General features: G+C 40.6%; 1 protein-coding gene across 5 annotated transcripts in view; it reads right to left on the bottom strand.

Moving 5' to 3' along the window:
* LOC140202797 (plasma membrane calcium-transporting ATPase 1-like) overlaps positions 1–18,026 on the bottom strand; it is a 129,198-nt gene that overhangs the window by 28,681 nt on the left and 82,491 nt on the right. For all 5 annotated transcript variants that reach the window (XM_072268157.1, XM_072268161.1, XM_072268160.1 and 2 more), the window contains exons 6-12: positions 14,045–14,158; positions 12,131–12,169; positions 7,823–7,981; positions 6,653–6,867; positions 5,580–5,822; positions 4,914–5,155; positions 2,589–2,820 (exon numbers count right to left, since the gene is read on the bottom strand). In XM_072268157.1, the coding sequence (XP_072124258.1) occupies positions 2,589–2,820; positions 4,914–5,155; positions 5,580–5,822; positions 6,653–6,867; positions 7,823–7,981; positions 12,131–12,169; positions 14,045–14,158 (1,244 nt within the window). The remainder of the gene's footprint in view (positions 1–2,588; positions 2,821–4,913; positions 5,156–5,579; positions 5,823–6,652; positions 6,868–7,822; positions 7,982–12,130; positions 12,170–14,044; positions 14,159–18,026) is intronic.

Raw genomic sequence — 18,026 nt, 5'->3', positions numbered from 1 at the left:
ACACACACAAATATATAGTACAGTAGTTGTCACTGTGGAGTGGAGAGGCAAGTTTGTAAGTCTGGTGGGAGCAAGGGACATTGGGAATGGCAAGGGTAGAGTACTGCAGGAAGGGTGTGGGACGGGTGGCAGAGCAGTGCCAGGGGCAGGGTGTGGAGCAGGGGCAGACACAACCAGCCCTGAGACACCAGGCATGATCACTTGATTCCAAACAGTTGGTTTATTGATCATTACAGAATGTCTCTAGCAGACATCCCACCCTGCAAAAACTCATTTCAGGGAGGTAGCACCCCCCCCCACCCCCATCGACCTCCAAGGGTGTATGTAATACTTCGTTTAGTGATTCTGTCTAATCTGTAAACCAAGTTGGGTATATGCAGCAAACATGACATTAAAATATGTCATATTATATTATCATGTTTATTCTATTACAACTTTAAGCAAGTCTACAGGGAGTTTGGCCTCATCACGTAGGACATCAATAGCGTAGCTCCTTGGCAGCTAGCCAGCTAGTTTAAAATCAGGGGTCCCCAACCTTTTTTGCACCACGGAACGGTTTGATATTGACAATATTCTTGCGGACCGGCCAACCCTGTGGGTGGAGGGGGGGGAATGTTAAACAGCACCGGAATATAGGTGAAAAGTCAACTATAAGTCACTTGTAAGTGGCTAACACACTCAATTTCGTTTCTAAAGGGGTTTATCTAACGAATTTAATATTAAACACACAGCGCATATTTTCCTCGCATGAATGTAGTGATAAGTCAATTACAGTATAACAGTGGTCCCAAACCTCCGGGCCGCGAAGAATGTAGCGGTACGGCAGTAGCCGGAATGCACCCAGCACACCTTTAAGAAAAAAGCCGAAATAAACAAGCTAATTGATTAGGTGCCACCCAGCACGTAAATGCCGGCCCAGATCAGAGACGATGCAATCGGCAATCGCCTCTGATCTGGGCCAACATTTACGTGCTGGGTGGCACCTAATTAATTAGCTTGTTTATTTCGGCTTTTTCTTAAAGATGTGCTAGGTGCGTTCCGGCTACTGCCGTACCGCTACATTCTTCGCGGCTCGGAGGTTGGGGACCACTGAATTATAAGTTACTTGTAAGTCAATAGCATAACATTTTAAGTAACGTTTGGATATTAAACACACAGCGCATATTTTCCTCGTATGAACATATAAAATCATTGCAACACACCAATATCGCTGAATCAGTGGGAGCCCTGGGCTTGTTTCCCTGCAACAAGACAGTCCCATCGAGGGGTGATGGGAGACAGTGATACTCGAAGGGGGTTCCTTATGTCCAGTCTATTCCGCAATTTAGTCTTCATTGCATTCATTGCCGAAAACTCCGCTTCGCAGAGATGTGATGTTGGAAATGGAAGCAATGTCTTGTATATAATTTCTGGGTGTCAGGGAGCCACTATCAATATGCGGGAGACTCCCGGAACTTCCGAGAGAGGTGGGATGTCTGCTCTCCGGTGCTTCTAGCTCCCTTCCCTTTCTCTTCCCTTTTTCCTAACCATGATTCCTCTCTCCCTAACCCCTTCCCACTCTCAGTCCACAATAGAGACGCACATCAAAATCAGGTTTATCACTCACATCATGAAATTTGTTTTTTTTTCTTCTGGCGGCAGCAGTACAGTGCAATACATAGAATTACTACAGTACTGTGCTAAAGACTTGCACCCTACCTATATAGTTGTTTGTCCATCGTTGACGTCGATGAGAACCTCGACACCATAATGATGGTGTCGAGACTAGCGCGTGATTTGGATTTAAGTGAGGGAGAGTTGCGCAGCGTCAGCCTCACTCTCTCTTCCCAATTTCCATCTGGGTCCAGTGGCAAGACAGAGTCTAGACGGCTGGAGATGGGACTAGGCGCAGTGGATGACCAGGACATCTTCTGTGTCTTGTCCTGCTCTACACGTTCCACGACGCTTGCAGAGACCGCCTTCTTGACCGTTGGACCTTCCATTGGTCACGTCCGCTCAATCCACCAGAGTCTGTCTTCACATGCTGGGATAGACTACTCCCTATCTCACCGAGGGTTTGAGACCCGTCGGCTATCCTCACCTGGTTTAGCCGGCTTGTCGAAGCCGTTGCCCGGGGTGTGGCCGCTGTCGTATGCAAACAGCTACGGGGAGCCACAGGTGAGAGCTGAGTACCAGGTGGGGACCAAAGGTGGACTAACCGCCCTGAAAAGGACGCGACATGTTCCCCCACCAGAGGTGCTGCCCCTCCCTGACACCCCATATACCTATATAGCAAGAGTTTTGCCTAGTATATTTGGATTTAGAATACTGGCTGAATTTTCATGTTAGTTTTACTTTACTATTGAAGCAAAACAGAAAATATCCAGACATTGTGTAAGAAAAAATCTTTGCAATCCTTAAGTCTTTTGAAGTTGAACTGTAGGCCAAAATGAAAAATTGGGATCCAACAGAAAATATTGTTCATTTTAACAAACTGATATTAACTTTGCCCACAGACTCAATCTAAATACAACGTTTTGGGCTAATTCCTCCCTCTCAAGATACCTTATCCAAACCACATGCAGCTTACATGGTTACAGTTCACCTACCTCTGGTCTTACAGGATCTTCAATACCAACTACAGCAATACAGGTAAGGTCAGTAAGTATGTCATTTTCGTTGTCCCAATCTATTGGAGCATTATCAAATTCTCTCCATGCTAAGCAGATGGTACGTAGTCCTTCAGAGGCCATTGGCTCTATCACTTCCTTAATTAAACTGTCACGTTCTCGGGGCTTCAGATCTTTGACCTCTCCCTTTGCATCAAGAATTTTAGAACACCTAGCCAAAAAGGTTATGAAAGTTTATATTCAAACAAGATTTAACCAAAACCAACTGAAAGATGCATATTCCAATCTCAGTTATCACTCAGTTATAATGTACTGAAAATCACTGACAATTCATGTAAGTGCAGAGCCTACAGATTTGCAGAATTCTCAATACAGTTTATGCTAAGTTCTGCATTTATGCATAAAGGCTTTGCATGCAACTGGTAAAAAACATTAAGAATATTAAGCAATTTCATACTGAATGTAAAACATTTCATATAGAATTGCAGTGTAAAGCATTGTTAAACCGCAATGTTATCTAAAAGGGCAAGGGCATGGCATTTAGTTCAAAAGGATATTTAAAGGTTGAAGAAAGGAATAGCGTGTGCTGTACAATTTTTAGTGCAATTTTCATGCAATTGGCAACACCCATTCTGCATGAATGCCAAATACTGTGATCAGTAGTAAATGACTGCTCAAATTAGAAACTTGGGATTATTGTAGTGAAATCTTGAATCAATCTGGTTATGATTAGCAACAGTGTATGTAGTAGGTGCTAAAATTGAGAAAATGCCAAGGAAAGGGGAAATAAACAAGGGATTGTACTTTGTAAAGCAGATTAGCAATATGTAATACCAGTGAAAGGAAATCTTTCGATAATCAGCAGTCATGTCAGGTCACTGACATCACCCATCCTGGTCTGCTGTATACATCCTGAATCCCACAATGTGCAAATATTGCATTAAATGAACCCACAGGAATTACACATTTAAATAAATTTGGAATGGCTGATGTTTTACCAGCTTTTCTGAAATATAGAATATACCAACAATCCCTAAAGTGTTGGTTTTCTTGAAACTTAAGTTTGCCCTCTATCAAATAGATGGATATCCAGGACTCTTCCCCTTAAGTCTGACCCTCTCAGTTTGTAAAGGTTGTAAAATTTCCAGGGTTGCTAAGGATGTCTACCTTGTAGAAGACTGTCAAAATTGAGAGCATGCATTGAAGTGAGGAGTTTGATGAAACCTTAAAATACTTCATCTGCATAAAAGGTAAATTTGCTTCAAAGACTGAATCAAAACACTGTACAAGCACACAGTTAATAGTCCAGAAACACTTCTACTGCAAAAATGTAAATGTTTACTGTACAATTCCATTAATCTGCAATGTTTGAGATCTTGGTTCTGGACTATTGTGTATTATTTCTAATAATACTCCAATACATTTGTTTGGAAATTTTGTCAGATTGTAGAATAAATGTTCCAGCAATCCCAGTGAATCTAAAGGGATCACAGGAGCTGAACAACACATACAAAATCCTGGAGGAACTCAGTGGATCAGGCAGCATGTATGGAAGGGAATAATCAGTCAACGTTATGGGCTGAGATCCTTCAAAATAGGAAGAAAAAGGGGGTAGAAGCCAGAAGATGGTGGTGGCGGGGGGGGGGGGAGGAGGGGTACAAGCTGGAAGATGACAGAGTCTGGGTGGGCACATGGTTGAAGAGTCAGAGCAGCAGAGATCAAAGGACCAGTGAGAGGGTCTAACTGAAATGTTGAAAGTTTAAACTATTTCAGGGTAGGCTACCTTTAAGTCTTGGGTATGCCCATTCCAAAGAAGTTTAAATCTGCCCTTTGATAAAAGTCAGTGAGACCTTCTCTCCATCCCTTTCTTTCCGGTACTGATGAAAGGAGACTTGGCCTGAAATGTTGATTATTTATTCCCCTCCATAGATATTGTCTGACTGGCTGAATTCCTGCAGCACTTTGTGCATGTTGTTCAGGATTTTCAGCAGAATCCTGAATCCCTTGTTTTTCAGAATTGAGGGCCTTGCGAGAAGAGATTGTGACAATCACTGGGTGAGCCAGATGCCAATCCATCAAGGTTTGAAGTAATCATCAGAACTTTACTGTATAATGGGCATACAGAAAATAGATTGAAAATTACTCATGATTTAATGTCTTACATGTACATTTTGCATAACTCAGATTAACACTTAATTGTCAGATAGGTGTGTTCTCTAGATCAGTATCCTCCAGTATCAAGTTCCCTCCTGAACACCAACAGTCAATTATAAATACATACTTACAATACCCTATAATACCTACTTTTTAAGCACAATCTCGGAGGCACCCTTGCTGAACATTTGAAAACCACCATCAGGCTTCTTCAGGACTGTACTCATAGATTTTCGTGCAGAATTGAAGGTATAGACTTTGAACATTTTCTCTTCTGGAATTTCATTTCGTATTGTCTGGTAGTCCTTCTTCAATTGCAATACAAATTGCAACAAGGCACATTCCGTCTTATTGCCACAATGACGTGGCAAGCCACCTTCTTTCTCGGGTGGCTGTGAAGTTAGATCAATAATACATTTGATGTACTCATTGTTAAAGGATTTAATCCAAAATTAAAGAATATGTACAACTGTTAAATGATGCAGCAATTTTTGAAAAAAAAAAGCACGTTTAAAACTGTTGGCAGAAAGCAGAAAGCAGTTTTATATTTCTAGTGAATTATTGAAAGCTTGGTCTAGGGTTAGAGCACTGGACCTTCAACTGGATTACTACTACGTAACAAAGAATATTCACTCAAGTTCCATTAGTTTTAAAGTCTGTGATACTCAAAATGCAAAAATTTCACACAGCATTGTATTATACACAAAACACTACATAATCTTTAAGCAAGAACCTTCGAGATATTAATTCTAAGCACTTTTATACATTGAGGAATTGGGACAGTTGCAAGAGAAAAACATGCAAATATTAACATACCAGTATCTTTGTAGTATAAGCAGAGTTCACAGCTATTCCTGCAATAAGTTTGTCCATAATATTCTCAGGAATGGAATCTGGATCTGGAATTTTCTTGTAGTGTTTGCCAGAAAAATACGCTTGAACCACAGTCATTCTATTCATTGTAAGGGTACCAGTTTTGTCTGAACATATAGCTGTTGCATTCCCCATGGTTTCACAGGCATCCAGATGTCTTACCAGGTTATTATCTTTCATCATTTTCTGTATCAAGAGATTTGTGGTCATTATGATTCATGTACAAAAACATGTGCCATTTCATACATAAATTAGTGGTATATATTTTTATAGGACAATTTTCCCTGGGCGCAATTTACACCCTAACCAAACTAGGATTCGTACAGTATAAAAACAGGATCGCAGATCTGGTGAATGATCTGCCTCAAACTCCACTTTCCCCGTGGCTCATTATTATCCAGGTGTTCAAAAATCACCATCTTGGTCCTGAATATAGTTAAGGCAGGCAGCATCTGCAGCTCACTCAGATAGGTATTTCCTCACATCTACTGGTGTGAACTGAATCACTAAGAAACAAAACTACACATCCCAAGGAATGAAAATGCAGCAAACAGTCCACACACCAGATGTAATTAGTTATGACTAAGAAAATAAGATTCACAGATTTCATAATGACTTTTAACTAATCATTATGGCCTGTGGAAATTTAAGAGTGTGTGGGGAAATTATACCGCACAGAAATGAAGTTTGCATTAAAATAAGGCAGGAAAGAAATTGAACAGATCTGATTTATTATTATGCAATGACTCAAAACAAAAATGCAGATGTTAGGCTAGAGCAGAAGCTAATTAAGGAAAATTGTTTCTCAAATAACTAGTCACATCTAGTACAGAGTCACATTTGTATTAGACAGACCATTGAGAAATGGTGGCTAGACAGTGATCAGGTAAGTACAAGTCACAGCATAAGTACAGAGAAGGGAGAGGAAAAATATCAGCTACGGGTACAAATTTAAATCCCAACAACCCAACAACCACGTGCGGCCCACGATTTAGATGTGCATTTCTACAGCTTACCTTTACAGAATAAGCCAGAGAGATTGTAACTGCAAGGGGAAGACCTTCTGGCACTGCCACAACCAAGACAGTAACACCAATGATGAAAAATTTAACTAAATACTGGATGTAAATTGGTGTACACTCAGTCAACCATGGGAGGTGCTGAATCCAAAACGTATCAATCACAAAAAACAGAACAAGAACTATAACTGTAATAGCAGACATCACCAATCCTAAGAAAGAAAAATAGAGGAGTGTTACAAAACAAATTATAATAGCATCGAATGTTATTTATAAAGTGCTGCCGCAAACCTGCATCACTTAACCTTTATGGGCACAAATGATGAAGAATCAACAATGGCTCATTTCCTTACCACTGGAATATAGCAGTTGTTGGAAATCTGACATTTCACCAATGCTGAGGGAAACTTTGTCAGTAGAGAATACATTATGCTTAATTGGAAGTGCAAGTAAATCACTTTCACTTGGAAACGCTGGGGTTGCTGGATGCTGTGAAGATTAGTGAAGGGAGGCAAGATCAAAGACATCTCTTGTCTTTGCCCAGGATGATGCCATAAGATGCTGGGAGTGTTGCTTTGGAAGACTGGATCAGGCTATTAGAAGGTACCAGAAGGAATAATCCTTTAGAATGCTGACTGGTGGTGGGGTGAAGGGAAGAGAAAGTTCAGTAGGGTGCTCAGAGAATGGGGTGAGTGTACATGAAAACAGATAAACTTGAATACACCACACCACTTTTTAAGCAGAGGTACTCATAGTAGCAAACAGCTGCATGGTAACAGGGAGCTATACTATTTTGCATACCGCTGTTGCTCTTCAGGTAGTTATATTCTAGTCACTATTTAACCAAAGAAACAAACTTCAAAAAGTGAAGACCATTTAGCATAAGAAATGAGGCAAGGACCCCAAATAAGTTGATTCAGATATTGTGATAGATGGCTACTGTGACCATTTGTCACAGGTGAACTAATTCCTTCAAGAACCAGGTGCATTTATCAATTGAATGAACTTCAATTCTCAGTGTAGCTGGTCAAAAAAATGTATAAATATTTTAGGAGAAATATTTCAGACATATCAAATTAATCACAGAGCCAAAAAGTTCTATACAGAATTCAAAACACAAAATTGGGATAATGAAACAAACACCTTAAAACAACTCAATTATCATACCAGCTTTGCCTATTTGAACAGCCAGTTTTGTTAGCTTTCCCTGAAGGACTGACTTCTCTTTTTTGGGGAGGCTCTTTTTATTTCTTTCATTTCCTTCATCACCCGTTTCATCACTTTTCAAAGGCTGCATTTCCATAGCTGCACCATCTTGAGCTTTAGCTGAAAAATATTAGTTCAGAGTCATAGAATAGCATCGCATAGAAAATGGACTCTTTGGCCCAACCTCTCCATGTTGACCTAGTCCCATTCGCCTTCATTTGGCCCAAACTTAAAGAAATGAGTGAATTTCCTGACTGAGACAGTATGGAACTCTTGTTAACCCAGAAAGGTACTTAAACTATTTAAAAAATATAAAGTAATATAAAAATATCCCAAGCCTTAGGTAAATCCAGCAACTATTGGCCGCCCAAAAGTGCTCTAGAGAAGATTGTGAGCTATAGTTTTGAACCATGGCACCCCTTATGTTGATGGCATTTCTATAATGGTTTTTGGATAGGAAGTCAAGTCCTGGGATTTAGACTCCGTGATAGCAGTAGTTACATCCAAGGATCTATTTCCAATATTAATTTTACTAATTTTTAATGGTCACCATCTTGAACTATGCTGATTACAGTGGCATAGCAAGTGAATTAATTATGAAGAGAGTTTGCTAAAGAACAATTCTCCTTAAAGAGATGACCTAATCTAAGCTTTGGCATATCGAGAGACTGCGAATTATTCCTTAGGAAAGTCAATAACAAAATCACAGATTTAAAATAAATGGAATAGCATCAAGGGCAGGCTGATAAATTTTCAGTTGCTATGGTTTGGAATACTTTAACTGAAACATAGATGGGAGCTAATTTTATAAATATCTTTGTAAGGGCTGAAGAGGAGGACATTTTACAGTATTATGGGAGAATGATGTGGAACCTGGGCACAACCTAAGCGATTTTCTTCTGTAGCTTAAAAGTTCTTTAACTGAAGTTACATAATTGTAACAGAAGAGACCCACAATTCTAAACTTTAGAATATACTAAGGATTTTTCCATGAGGCCTTATTTTTCCATTGGACTGTGGCTTTTAAGATAAATCAGTCTTTGCAAGATTGGAATGAATATTTTTTGTAAATTAAACTCATCAGGAACAAAATCAAAATTAAAATGAGCTTGCCATCTTTGATATTATCCCCCATCCTGGGCTCTCAGCAGGGCAGACTCTCAAGTGTTTGAGCCACAGAAAGCATTGATAGCACTGAACAATCTGCAAATATATGCATAAACTTCTTAACCCATGGGTGGTGAATCTGTTGAATTCATTGCCACGGATAGCTGTGGAGGTCATGTCAATGGGTACATTTAAAGCAGAGCTTGATTAGTAAGCTCATGATTAGCAAGGGCAGCAAAGGTTACAGGGAGAAGTCAGGAGAATTGGGTTGAAAGGGATAATAAATCAGTCATGATGGAATGGAGGAACAGACTCGATGGGCTGAATGGACTAATTGTGCTCCTATGTCTTATGGTCTTCACCAGTTAGAAAGCACTGCAATCATTTCAGGAACAATGTAAATCGATACCGAAATCGATTTGCCAGCTTTTCTCAGCTACTCTATAAGAGTAATTCTATTCCTGTGTCTTACAGTCTTATATCATAGACAATGTACTCTTTCCAACCATCTGTTGCTTAGATCACAGGTTTGCTGCTCAACCTTGTCCTTCTGATGCCGAGAGGAGATGTATTTTTGTCCCCCTTGAGGCAAGTTTCCACTCCTGGAAGGCCTCATCTTTGCCGCTGATTTATCGCTGGACTACTTAACCATTTTCATCAAACCAATCCTGATGCTTTCAGGTAGCATCTCTTCAGGGTTGTCCAGATTTTATGGGCACTGCAGTCATCAGGCTCTGAGATATTTTCTGAGGAGTTCTGTGCATCAACTTTGAGACCTCCAACACTGATTTTCAGAAACCAGCATTTCTGTTGGTATCAAACTGAAGTGACAGAGCAGACTAGGAGTGAGTCACGAGATACTGCAGCTGCTGGAGATCTAGAGCAATACACACAATGTGCTAGAGAAGCTCAGCAGGTCAGACAGCATCAATGGATGGGAATAAACAGTTGATGTTTCGGGCCAAGATCCTTCATCAGGACTGGAAAGGAAAGGGGAAGAATCAGAATAAGAAGTGGGAGGACAGGAGGAAGTAGTACAAGGTGGCAGGTGATAGGTGAAACTAGGAGGGTGGGAGTGTGAAGTTCAGAGCTGGGAGGTTGATTGGTGGAAGAGATAAAGGGATGTCTGATAGGACAGGACATAAGACCATGGAAGAAAGGGAAGGGGGAGGAGCACCAGAGGATGGTGATGGGCAGGTAAAGAGAGGAGACGTAAGAGGGAAATAGGAATGGGGAATAATGAAGGAGAGAAGGGGAGACAATTACTGGAAGGTCAAGAAATCGATATCCATGCCATCAGGTTGGAAGCTACCCAGATGGAATAAGGTGTTGCTCCTCCAAGCTGAGTGTGGCGTCATTGTGGCAGTAAAGGCGGCCACTAGGAAATCCCACTTTTTGTGGTGGATGGGGCAAGGGTGCTTGGTGAGGCAGGTCTCACCAATATATAGAAGGACACTCCAGGAGCACCAGATACAGTAGATAATCCCAGACGACTTGCAGGTCAAGTGTCGCCTCACCTGAAAGGACTGTTTGGGACCCTGAGTGGTAGTGCGGGAGGTGGTGTAGGAGCAGGTGTGGCACTCGTTCCACTTGCAAGAAGTGTCAGGAGGGAGATCAATGGGGAATGAGTGGACTAGGGAGAGATACCTGGGGAAAGCAGAAAGTTAGTGGGATGGGAGGGGAAGGAGGGAAAGATGTGATTGGTGGCGGGATGCCGTTGGAGATGATGGAATTTATGCTGGATGCGGAGGCTTGTTGGGTGGTAGGTGAGGACAAGAGGAACCCTATCTCTGGTGGGTGAGAGCAGATGTGCATAAAATGGGAGGGGTGGGTGAGGGCAGCATTGACGGCAGAGGAAGGGAAGCAGCTTTCTTTGGAGGAGGACATCTCAGTTGTTCTGGATGAAAAGTCTCATCCTGAGAAAAGATGTGATGGAGACAGAGAAACTGAGAAAAGGGATGACACTTTTACAGGTGACAGGGTGAGAAAAGGTATAGTCAAGGTAACTTTGAGAGTCAGTCGGTTTATAAAAGATGTCAGTAGATGGGCTGTCTCCAGAGATGAAGACAGAGAGATCAAGAAAGGCAAGAGAGGTATCAGAAATGGACCAAGTAAATATGAGGGCAGGGTGTGAAATTGACAATCTCAGCATGGTTGCAGGAAGTAGCACCAATACAGTTGACAATATAGCGTAGGAAGAGTTGGGGAGCGATGCCGATGCAGGCTTGAAACATGGACTGTTCCACGTAGCTGACGAAAAAGCAGGCACAGCTGGGACACATGCAAATGCCCATGGCTACACCTTGGGTTTGAAGGAAGTGGGAGGAACTGAATGAGAAACTGTTGAAGGTGAGGATCAGTTCTACCAGACGGAGGAAAGTGATTGTGGAAGGGAACTAGATGGGTCTATCGTCCAGAAAGAAGTGGAGAGCTTTAAGGCCCTACTGATGGGGGATAGAAGTGAGACGATTGTGGCCAGGAAACAAATTCATTGAAGAGATCGAGAGCATGTGAAGATATAGATAGGAAAGGATTGAATCAAGGAGGATTAAATACAGTCGAGGTATGCAGACTAGGAGTAATCAGTTCAACCTTCCTAAAGTGTCAGTATTCCATGGGAGATATGCAAGTTCTTCCAGCTTCTTTCTGGACAACAGACCCAAATAGTTCCTCTACAACTACTCTCCTCCATTTGGTGGAAGTGGTCCTCACCCTCAGCAATTTCTCTTTCAGCTCCTAACAAATCCAAACAGATGTTTCCATGCGATTGTGTTCGCTCCTCTGAAACTGAATGCGAATTATGACAAGACCATGCTCAGGAAGACAATTTCATTGAAGTTGGCTTTTCCTAATACTCCACCTGCAAAGCCACCAGTATGTTTGGGGAAATGCAATTTAGCAATTGTATATGGACATTTCTTTTTGGGCTGAAGAGCAAAGGGGAGCTTAGGCAGAAAATTTGATGGGTTGGCGAAAGGATGAGGGTCAAGGAAAGAGGAGGAAAGGTCAATTGGCATGAAACTTTGCTCAATTTAACCACGCAGATAACTTTTGATAAATAAACTTCATAAGATAATGTTGTACATTGGCATACCAAGTCTGGCTCTATTATTGTTTCTAGATGCATTTTAAAAATATTAAACTCCCATCTGAAATATTTACCTTTGTTTCTATTTTCCACAGTTCCATCTTGCTTTTTACCTAAGAGAAAACCACAGTAAGGATATTAACTTGGTTTATGCATTGACATAGTGATTCATTTCTTGGTCTAAGTGGGGAGTGATCTTTGTACATACAAGGGAATCACCCACTTAATAAGACCAATTGTACATGCAATGAAGAATTCAGAATGCTTGTTAACCATTTTCTCAGTCCAATAATTAAGATACGATACAGCTTGAACAGATAAATACGTTTTCATATAAAATGTTAAAGCTCTACCCATTAATATTAGTCAGTATTTCCATCAGTGAATTGGTGGGGGGGGGGGGGGAGAGAGAAATCACTGGGATATACCTTTCACTGATGATACCTCTATGGTAGGACAAATCAATAATCAGTATGTATGAACGAGAGAACACCTGGCTGAATGGTGCCACAATTACTCCTCACTTAACATCAGTAAAACGAAAGAGCTGAATGTTGACTTTAGGAAGGGGAAGGACTGTGAGCATGCACCCAGTCTACTTTGGAGTCAACAGTGTAAAGGGTTGGCAGTTTTAAATTCCCAGGTGCAAACATAATCAGATACCTGATGCTGGCTAGGACACATCTGTAATCACAAGAAAGATATTCCAACCCCTTTACTTTCTTAGAAGGTTAACTTTGACATATCACTCAAAACAGTCAAACTTCTAGATGTTGGAAGTATCCTGCCTGGTTGCATAGCAGTTTAAATATACAGAAACATAAGCTGCTGCACAGAGTAGTGGACTCAGCCCAATATATCTTGGGCACATTCCTCCCCACCAGCAGAGGAGGTGCCACCTCAAGGCGGCAATATCCATTAATGAATATCCCTATCCCCACCACCCAGGCCGTGCCTTCTTTTAGGTACAATTCAGCAGGAGGTGCAGAATTCTGAAGTCCCACACCTCCAAGTTCAAGAATACCGGCAACCATTTGGCTCACTAACCAACTAACACAACTCTAGTCATTACTTAGCAACACTATGACCACTTTAATCACTCTGCACCACATTGGACTTTTGCTCTAGTTGTATTCTTATAAAAGAAGAGTATAATTTGTTTAATCTGTTTTTCTGTTATGTGCCTGTGATGATTTTCTACTGCGCCTGTGCATGTCAATCTCTATTTTGACCTTCAAATTTGGCACTTGAAAATTTCAGAGAAAACTTTGACAAAATATAGTAGCCAACTCAAGAACTTTCATTGGAGCCAACAACTACATCAAGAACAGACACAGGAAAATACAATAAACCAGACCAGGTCAACTGGCTCCTGAGGCTTACACTGCCATTCAATAAGAACATGGTTGTTGTAACTTAGACCAGCTCCCTCCCCATGTTCACCCCTTCACTCATGATTCCTTTGTAGTTGAGATGTCCATCAATATCCAGTGTGAACATATTCAATGGCCAGATTTATAGCTTTGTTTTGGAGAAAATTATGAAACTTAGCAGTTCCCATTATAGGCAAAACATTCAGCTGCATCAATGAACTTATACCTGGGCTCATATCACCTAGTATTCGAGTTTCTGAAAGTAATATATGTATTGCACAGGCAAATCCTGCTCATGTGGACTTCGTAGGAGGTTGATTTGCTAACAAACCTGAAAACACACCACCCAGCTGACCACAAGATTATACTGCGATTTACTGACCATTGTGGAGGACAGCCACCAAGTACAGAATTAGTGCTTTTGTATCAGAGTTAACAGGTTTAGTATTTGGAGCTCAAGATTAAACTGCACCTCAGCACTGATGAATTAATTCAGCAATGTGCTGTAATTGGAAAGCACCTTTTACAATCTTCAACATCGCAACCAGAAGATGGATGTTAAGAGTATCCTGTTAACCTGCTGCCTAATATTTGAAAAACAATCAATGTACTTACTTTTCTTCTCTTCCTCCTCTCCAGACCCAAGCAAGGTGAAGATGATTCCAGTTTGAGAATTTACACCAACAGCCGTGACTACCATTCGCCCTGAACCTTCCATTACATGGGTACCTGAAAACAGACCCTAGTTAGAACCAGCCATTAGCAACAAGCAAGAAAGGTTTATGTGATTTTATTCCCACAGACTAAATAATTGTGACGTGAACTCAGGGCTCCATGCTTAATACAACAATGACTTGTATGCAGAAACCAAACCCTTGGATTTCGAACTCTACCGTATACAGTATTCCTTTTGCCGTCTCTTATCAGATAGAAGATACAAAAGCCTGAAAGCACATACCACAAGACTGAAGGACAACTTTCATCCTGCTATAAGACTATTGAGCGGTTTCCTAGTATGATAACATCACAATCTACCTTGTTGTGGCATTGCACCTTACAATTTTGCTCCAGTGTCTTATGGTATTATGATCTTATTGTGTAACTGCACTGCACTCTCTGGAACTGTAACACTATTCTGTATCCTGTTATTGTTTTACCTTCTACTACTTTAATGGATTGTTGTAAGGGATTGATCTGTATGAACAGTATGCAAGCCAAGTTTTTCCATTGTGCTTTAGTAAATTACAATAAAATTTACAGCTGACAGTAATTTGGTCCAGTTATTTAAATATACAGCCATGAAACAAATCTAATGCTCATAAAGGGAAATGCACACTGTGTAAGAGCCATGAACCTTACACAAATGGAATATAGAAAGTGCAATAAACTTTGAATAGAATCACTAAAGTAAACATTGAGAATATACTTTGATGAGCATGCCATGTTGGTATACAGGATGCAAAGTATTGTATAAACCTCACACACATTTCCATTACCGAAGAACACAGCAGATGTAAAGAGAATTAACTACAAGATTAAACATATTCTTGGACATTAAGTTACTATTCTCCAGATTTCAAATGATTAGGACTTTGGAGTCCCAAGGGAAAATGCAATATTTCCATTTTTGTGAAACAGACTGAAAAATGCCTTTGCACAAAAGGGTTAGAAATCATCTAATATTCTCGAGAGGGCATATTAAAGGATGTTGCAAAATAATAGAACATGAACAAAAACAGCCAATGGACTAAAAGGTTCTGCTGTCTGACATTCTTATTTTCAACTCAGCTCCAGAGTGCACCCTTTGTTCGGTTACTTTAAAAAAACGTGTGCAGTAAATACCTCTACAATTTACAGAAAAGGTGGAGATAGTAAAACAAATACAAAATTACAGAGAGCATCATCTGGTACCAACATTTAAAACACTGCAGCATTCAAAGTAATCATTTTTATTCAACCTATTCAGAACTTGAAGCACCCTTCCACCAATCTACTTTGTTATAGTGAATTGATTTCTGCTTATTCTAATATAAAGACAATTTTAAAACTACCTTCAGTTGCTTATGCTGTACAGGAAATCATCTCAGTCTCCCAAGTTACTTGTCATAACAGTCATGTCCAAACAATGGAAAATTTACATTGATTTCAAATCCTTCATAAAGGAAGATACAATTCTAAATGTTTTATGACTTAATCAAAATTTTTCATTTGCAAATCTCATGGTACTCTCTTCTTTTTTAATTGTTTTATTAATCTGTACTTGCTTAGTTTTAAAGCAGAAACATAAAATGCCTAGGAATGCTCTGCAGGTCATGGAGTGTCCGTGGAAAGTGAATATAAGGTTTCTTATCCTAGAATGTTAACTGTTGTGTCTTCCTACAATGCTACCTGATTGCTTTTCTGATTTTTCTGTTATTTTAAACTTGCAGCATCAGCAGTCTTCCCATTATTAAAGTAGCCTCCAACAATGCCAGCAAATTTAATCTCTACCTAACAGAAGCCTGAAATCTCAGTCTGAATCTCAAAAGCAAAAAAAAAAACCATTATGTCCAGAATCTTTTCTTCTATTCAGTGAGACTGAATCTTTGCCCCAGAATGAACCTTGCATCAACTTCCATTTGCAGAACTGCACAGGTGCAATGAAAAGCTTCTGTCCTTAATTTTTTGGAAAACTAAATGAAGTCACCCTTAAACTGCCACAACTCAAGGATTCAAAACGTTAGTTTATGTAATCTCTCCTAATTTAACCATGAGGCAATGATAATCTATTAAGCATTCTTCCAAAGAACAACACGGTGACCAGGAACTACCTAATACTCCAGGTATAATTTAAGCAATGCTTTGCCAAGCAGAATTTTCACCTCTTACATGTTAGGCTGCATCATGGAGGTTCAAATTCTAACTATTTTAACTAATTCTAACTACTCGTGTAATGATCTTTATGCCTGGATTCTTAACTCCCTCCGTACTTAGATTTCCACCAATTGTATATCGGTTATCTATCAAATATTGAAAGGTCTACAGAATGGATGTTGAAAGGCTTTTCCTATAGTGTGGGGGGGGGGGTGGGGAGGGTGGGGAGGAGGAGGAAAAAAAAAATCTAAAACCAGAGGGCACAGCCTCCGAATACAAGGACCTCCCTTCCTCCCTTTAAAACAAAGATGAGGAGGAACTTCTTTACCCAGGGGGTGGTGAATCTTTGGAATTCATTGTCACAGACAGTTGTGGAAGCCAGGTTATTGGGCATACCTAAAGCAAGGGTTGATATGTTCTTGACTAGGTAAGGGCAGCAAGCATCACTGTGAGAAGGCAGCAGAATTGGGTTGAGAGGGATAACAAATCAGTCATGATGGAATGGCGGAACAGACTCGATGGGCCAAATGGACAAATTGTGCTTCACGCCCACAGTATGTGTGCTTGCAACACTGTGTGTCTGACAGAGTGATCAGCAGCACTGGGGCTCCACAGGGATCTGTCTTGTCTCTCTTTCTCTTCACCACTTACACCTTCGACTTCAACTACTGCACAGTCTTGTCATCTTCAGAAGTTTTCGGATGACTCTGCCATAGTTGGATGCATCAGCAAGGGAGATGAGGTTGAGTACAGGGCTACGGTAGGAAACTTTGTCACATGGTGTGAGCAGAATTATCTGCAGCTTAATGTGAAAAAGACTAAGAAGCTGGTGGTAGACCTGAGGAGAGCTAAGGTACCGGTGACCCCTGTTTCCATCCAGGGATCAGTGTGGACATGGTGGAGGATTACAAATACCTGGGGATACGAATTGACAATAAACTGGACTGGTCTAAGAACACTGAGGCTGTCTACAAGAAGGGTCAGAGCAGTCTCTATTTCCTGAGGAGACTGAGGTCCTTTAACATCTGCCAGACAATGCTGAGGATGTTCTACGAGTCTGTGGTGGCCAGTGCTATCATGTTTGCTGTTGTGTGCTGGGGCAGCAGGCTGAGGGTAGCAGACACCAACAGAATCAACAAACTCATTCGTAAGGCCAGTGATGTTGTAGTGATGGAACTGGACTCTCTGACGGTGGTGTCTGAAAAGAGGATGCTGTCCAAGTTGCATGCCATCTTGGTCAATGTCTCCCATCCACTACATAATGTACTGGTTGGGCACAGGAGTACATTCAGCCAGAGACTCATTCCTCCGAGATGCAACACAGAGCGTCATAGGAAGTCATTCCTGCCTGTGGCCATCAAACTTTACAACTCCTCCCTTGGAGGGTCAGACACCCTGAGCCAATAGGCTGATCCTGGACTTATTTCATAATTTCCTGGCATAATTTACATATTACTATTTAACTATTTATGGTTCTATTACTAGTTATTATTTATGCTGCAACTGTAATGAAAACCAATTTCCCCCGGGATTAATAAAGTATGACTATGACTATGATTTATGGCCTTCACCACTTAGATTTACCACAGTACATAATTATCTATTTAAATGTTTATTTTCCTTTTATATCATCTCAATGTGTACTTAAGAATGTATAAATAATTGTAGTTTTATACATATAAAAAATGGCAAAGGTTATATGTGTGAAAAAAGTACATGATATTTGTGAATTCCTTATCCAAAT

Source organism: Mobula birostris, chromosome 9 (assembly GCF_030028105.1).
Source record: "Mobula birostris isolate sMobBir1 chromosome 9, sMobBir1.hap1, whole genome shotgun sequence".
Taxonomy (NCBI): domain Eukaryota; kingdom Metazoa; phylum Chordata; class Chondrichthyes; order Myliobatiformes; family Myliobatidae; genus Mobula; species Mobula birostris.
This window is presented reverse-complemented; position numbering and strand designations above follow the sequence as displayed.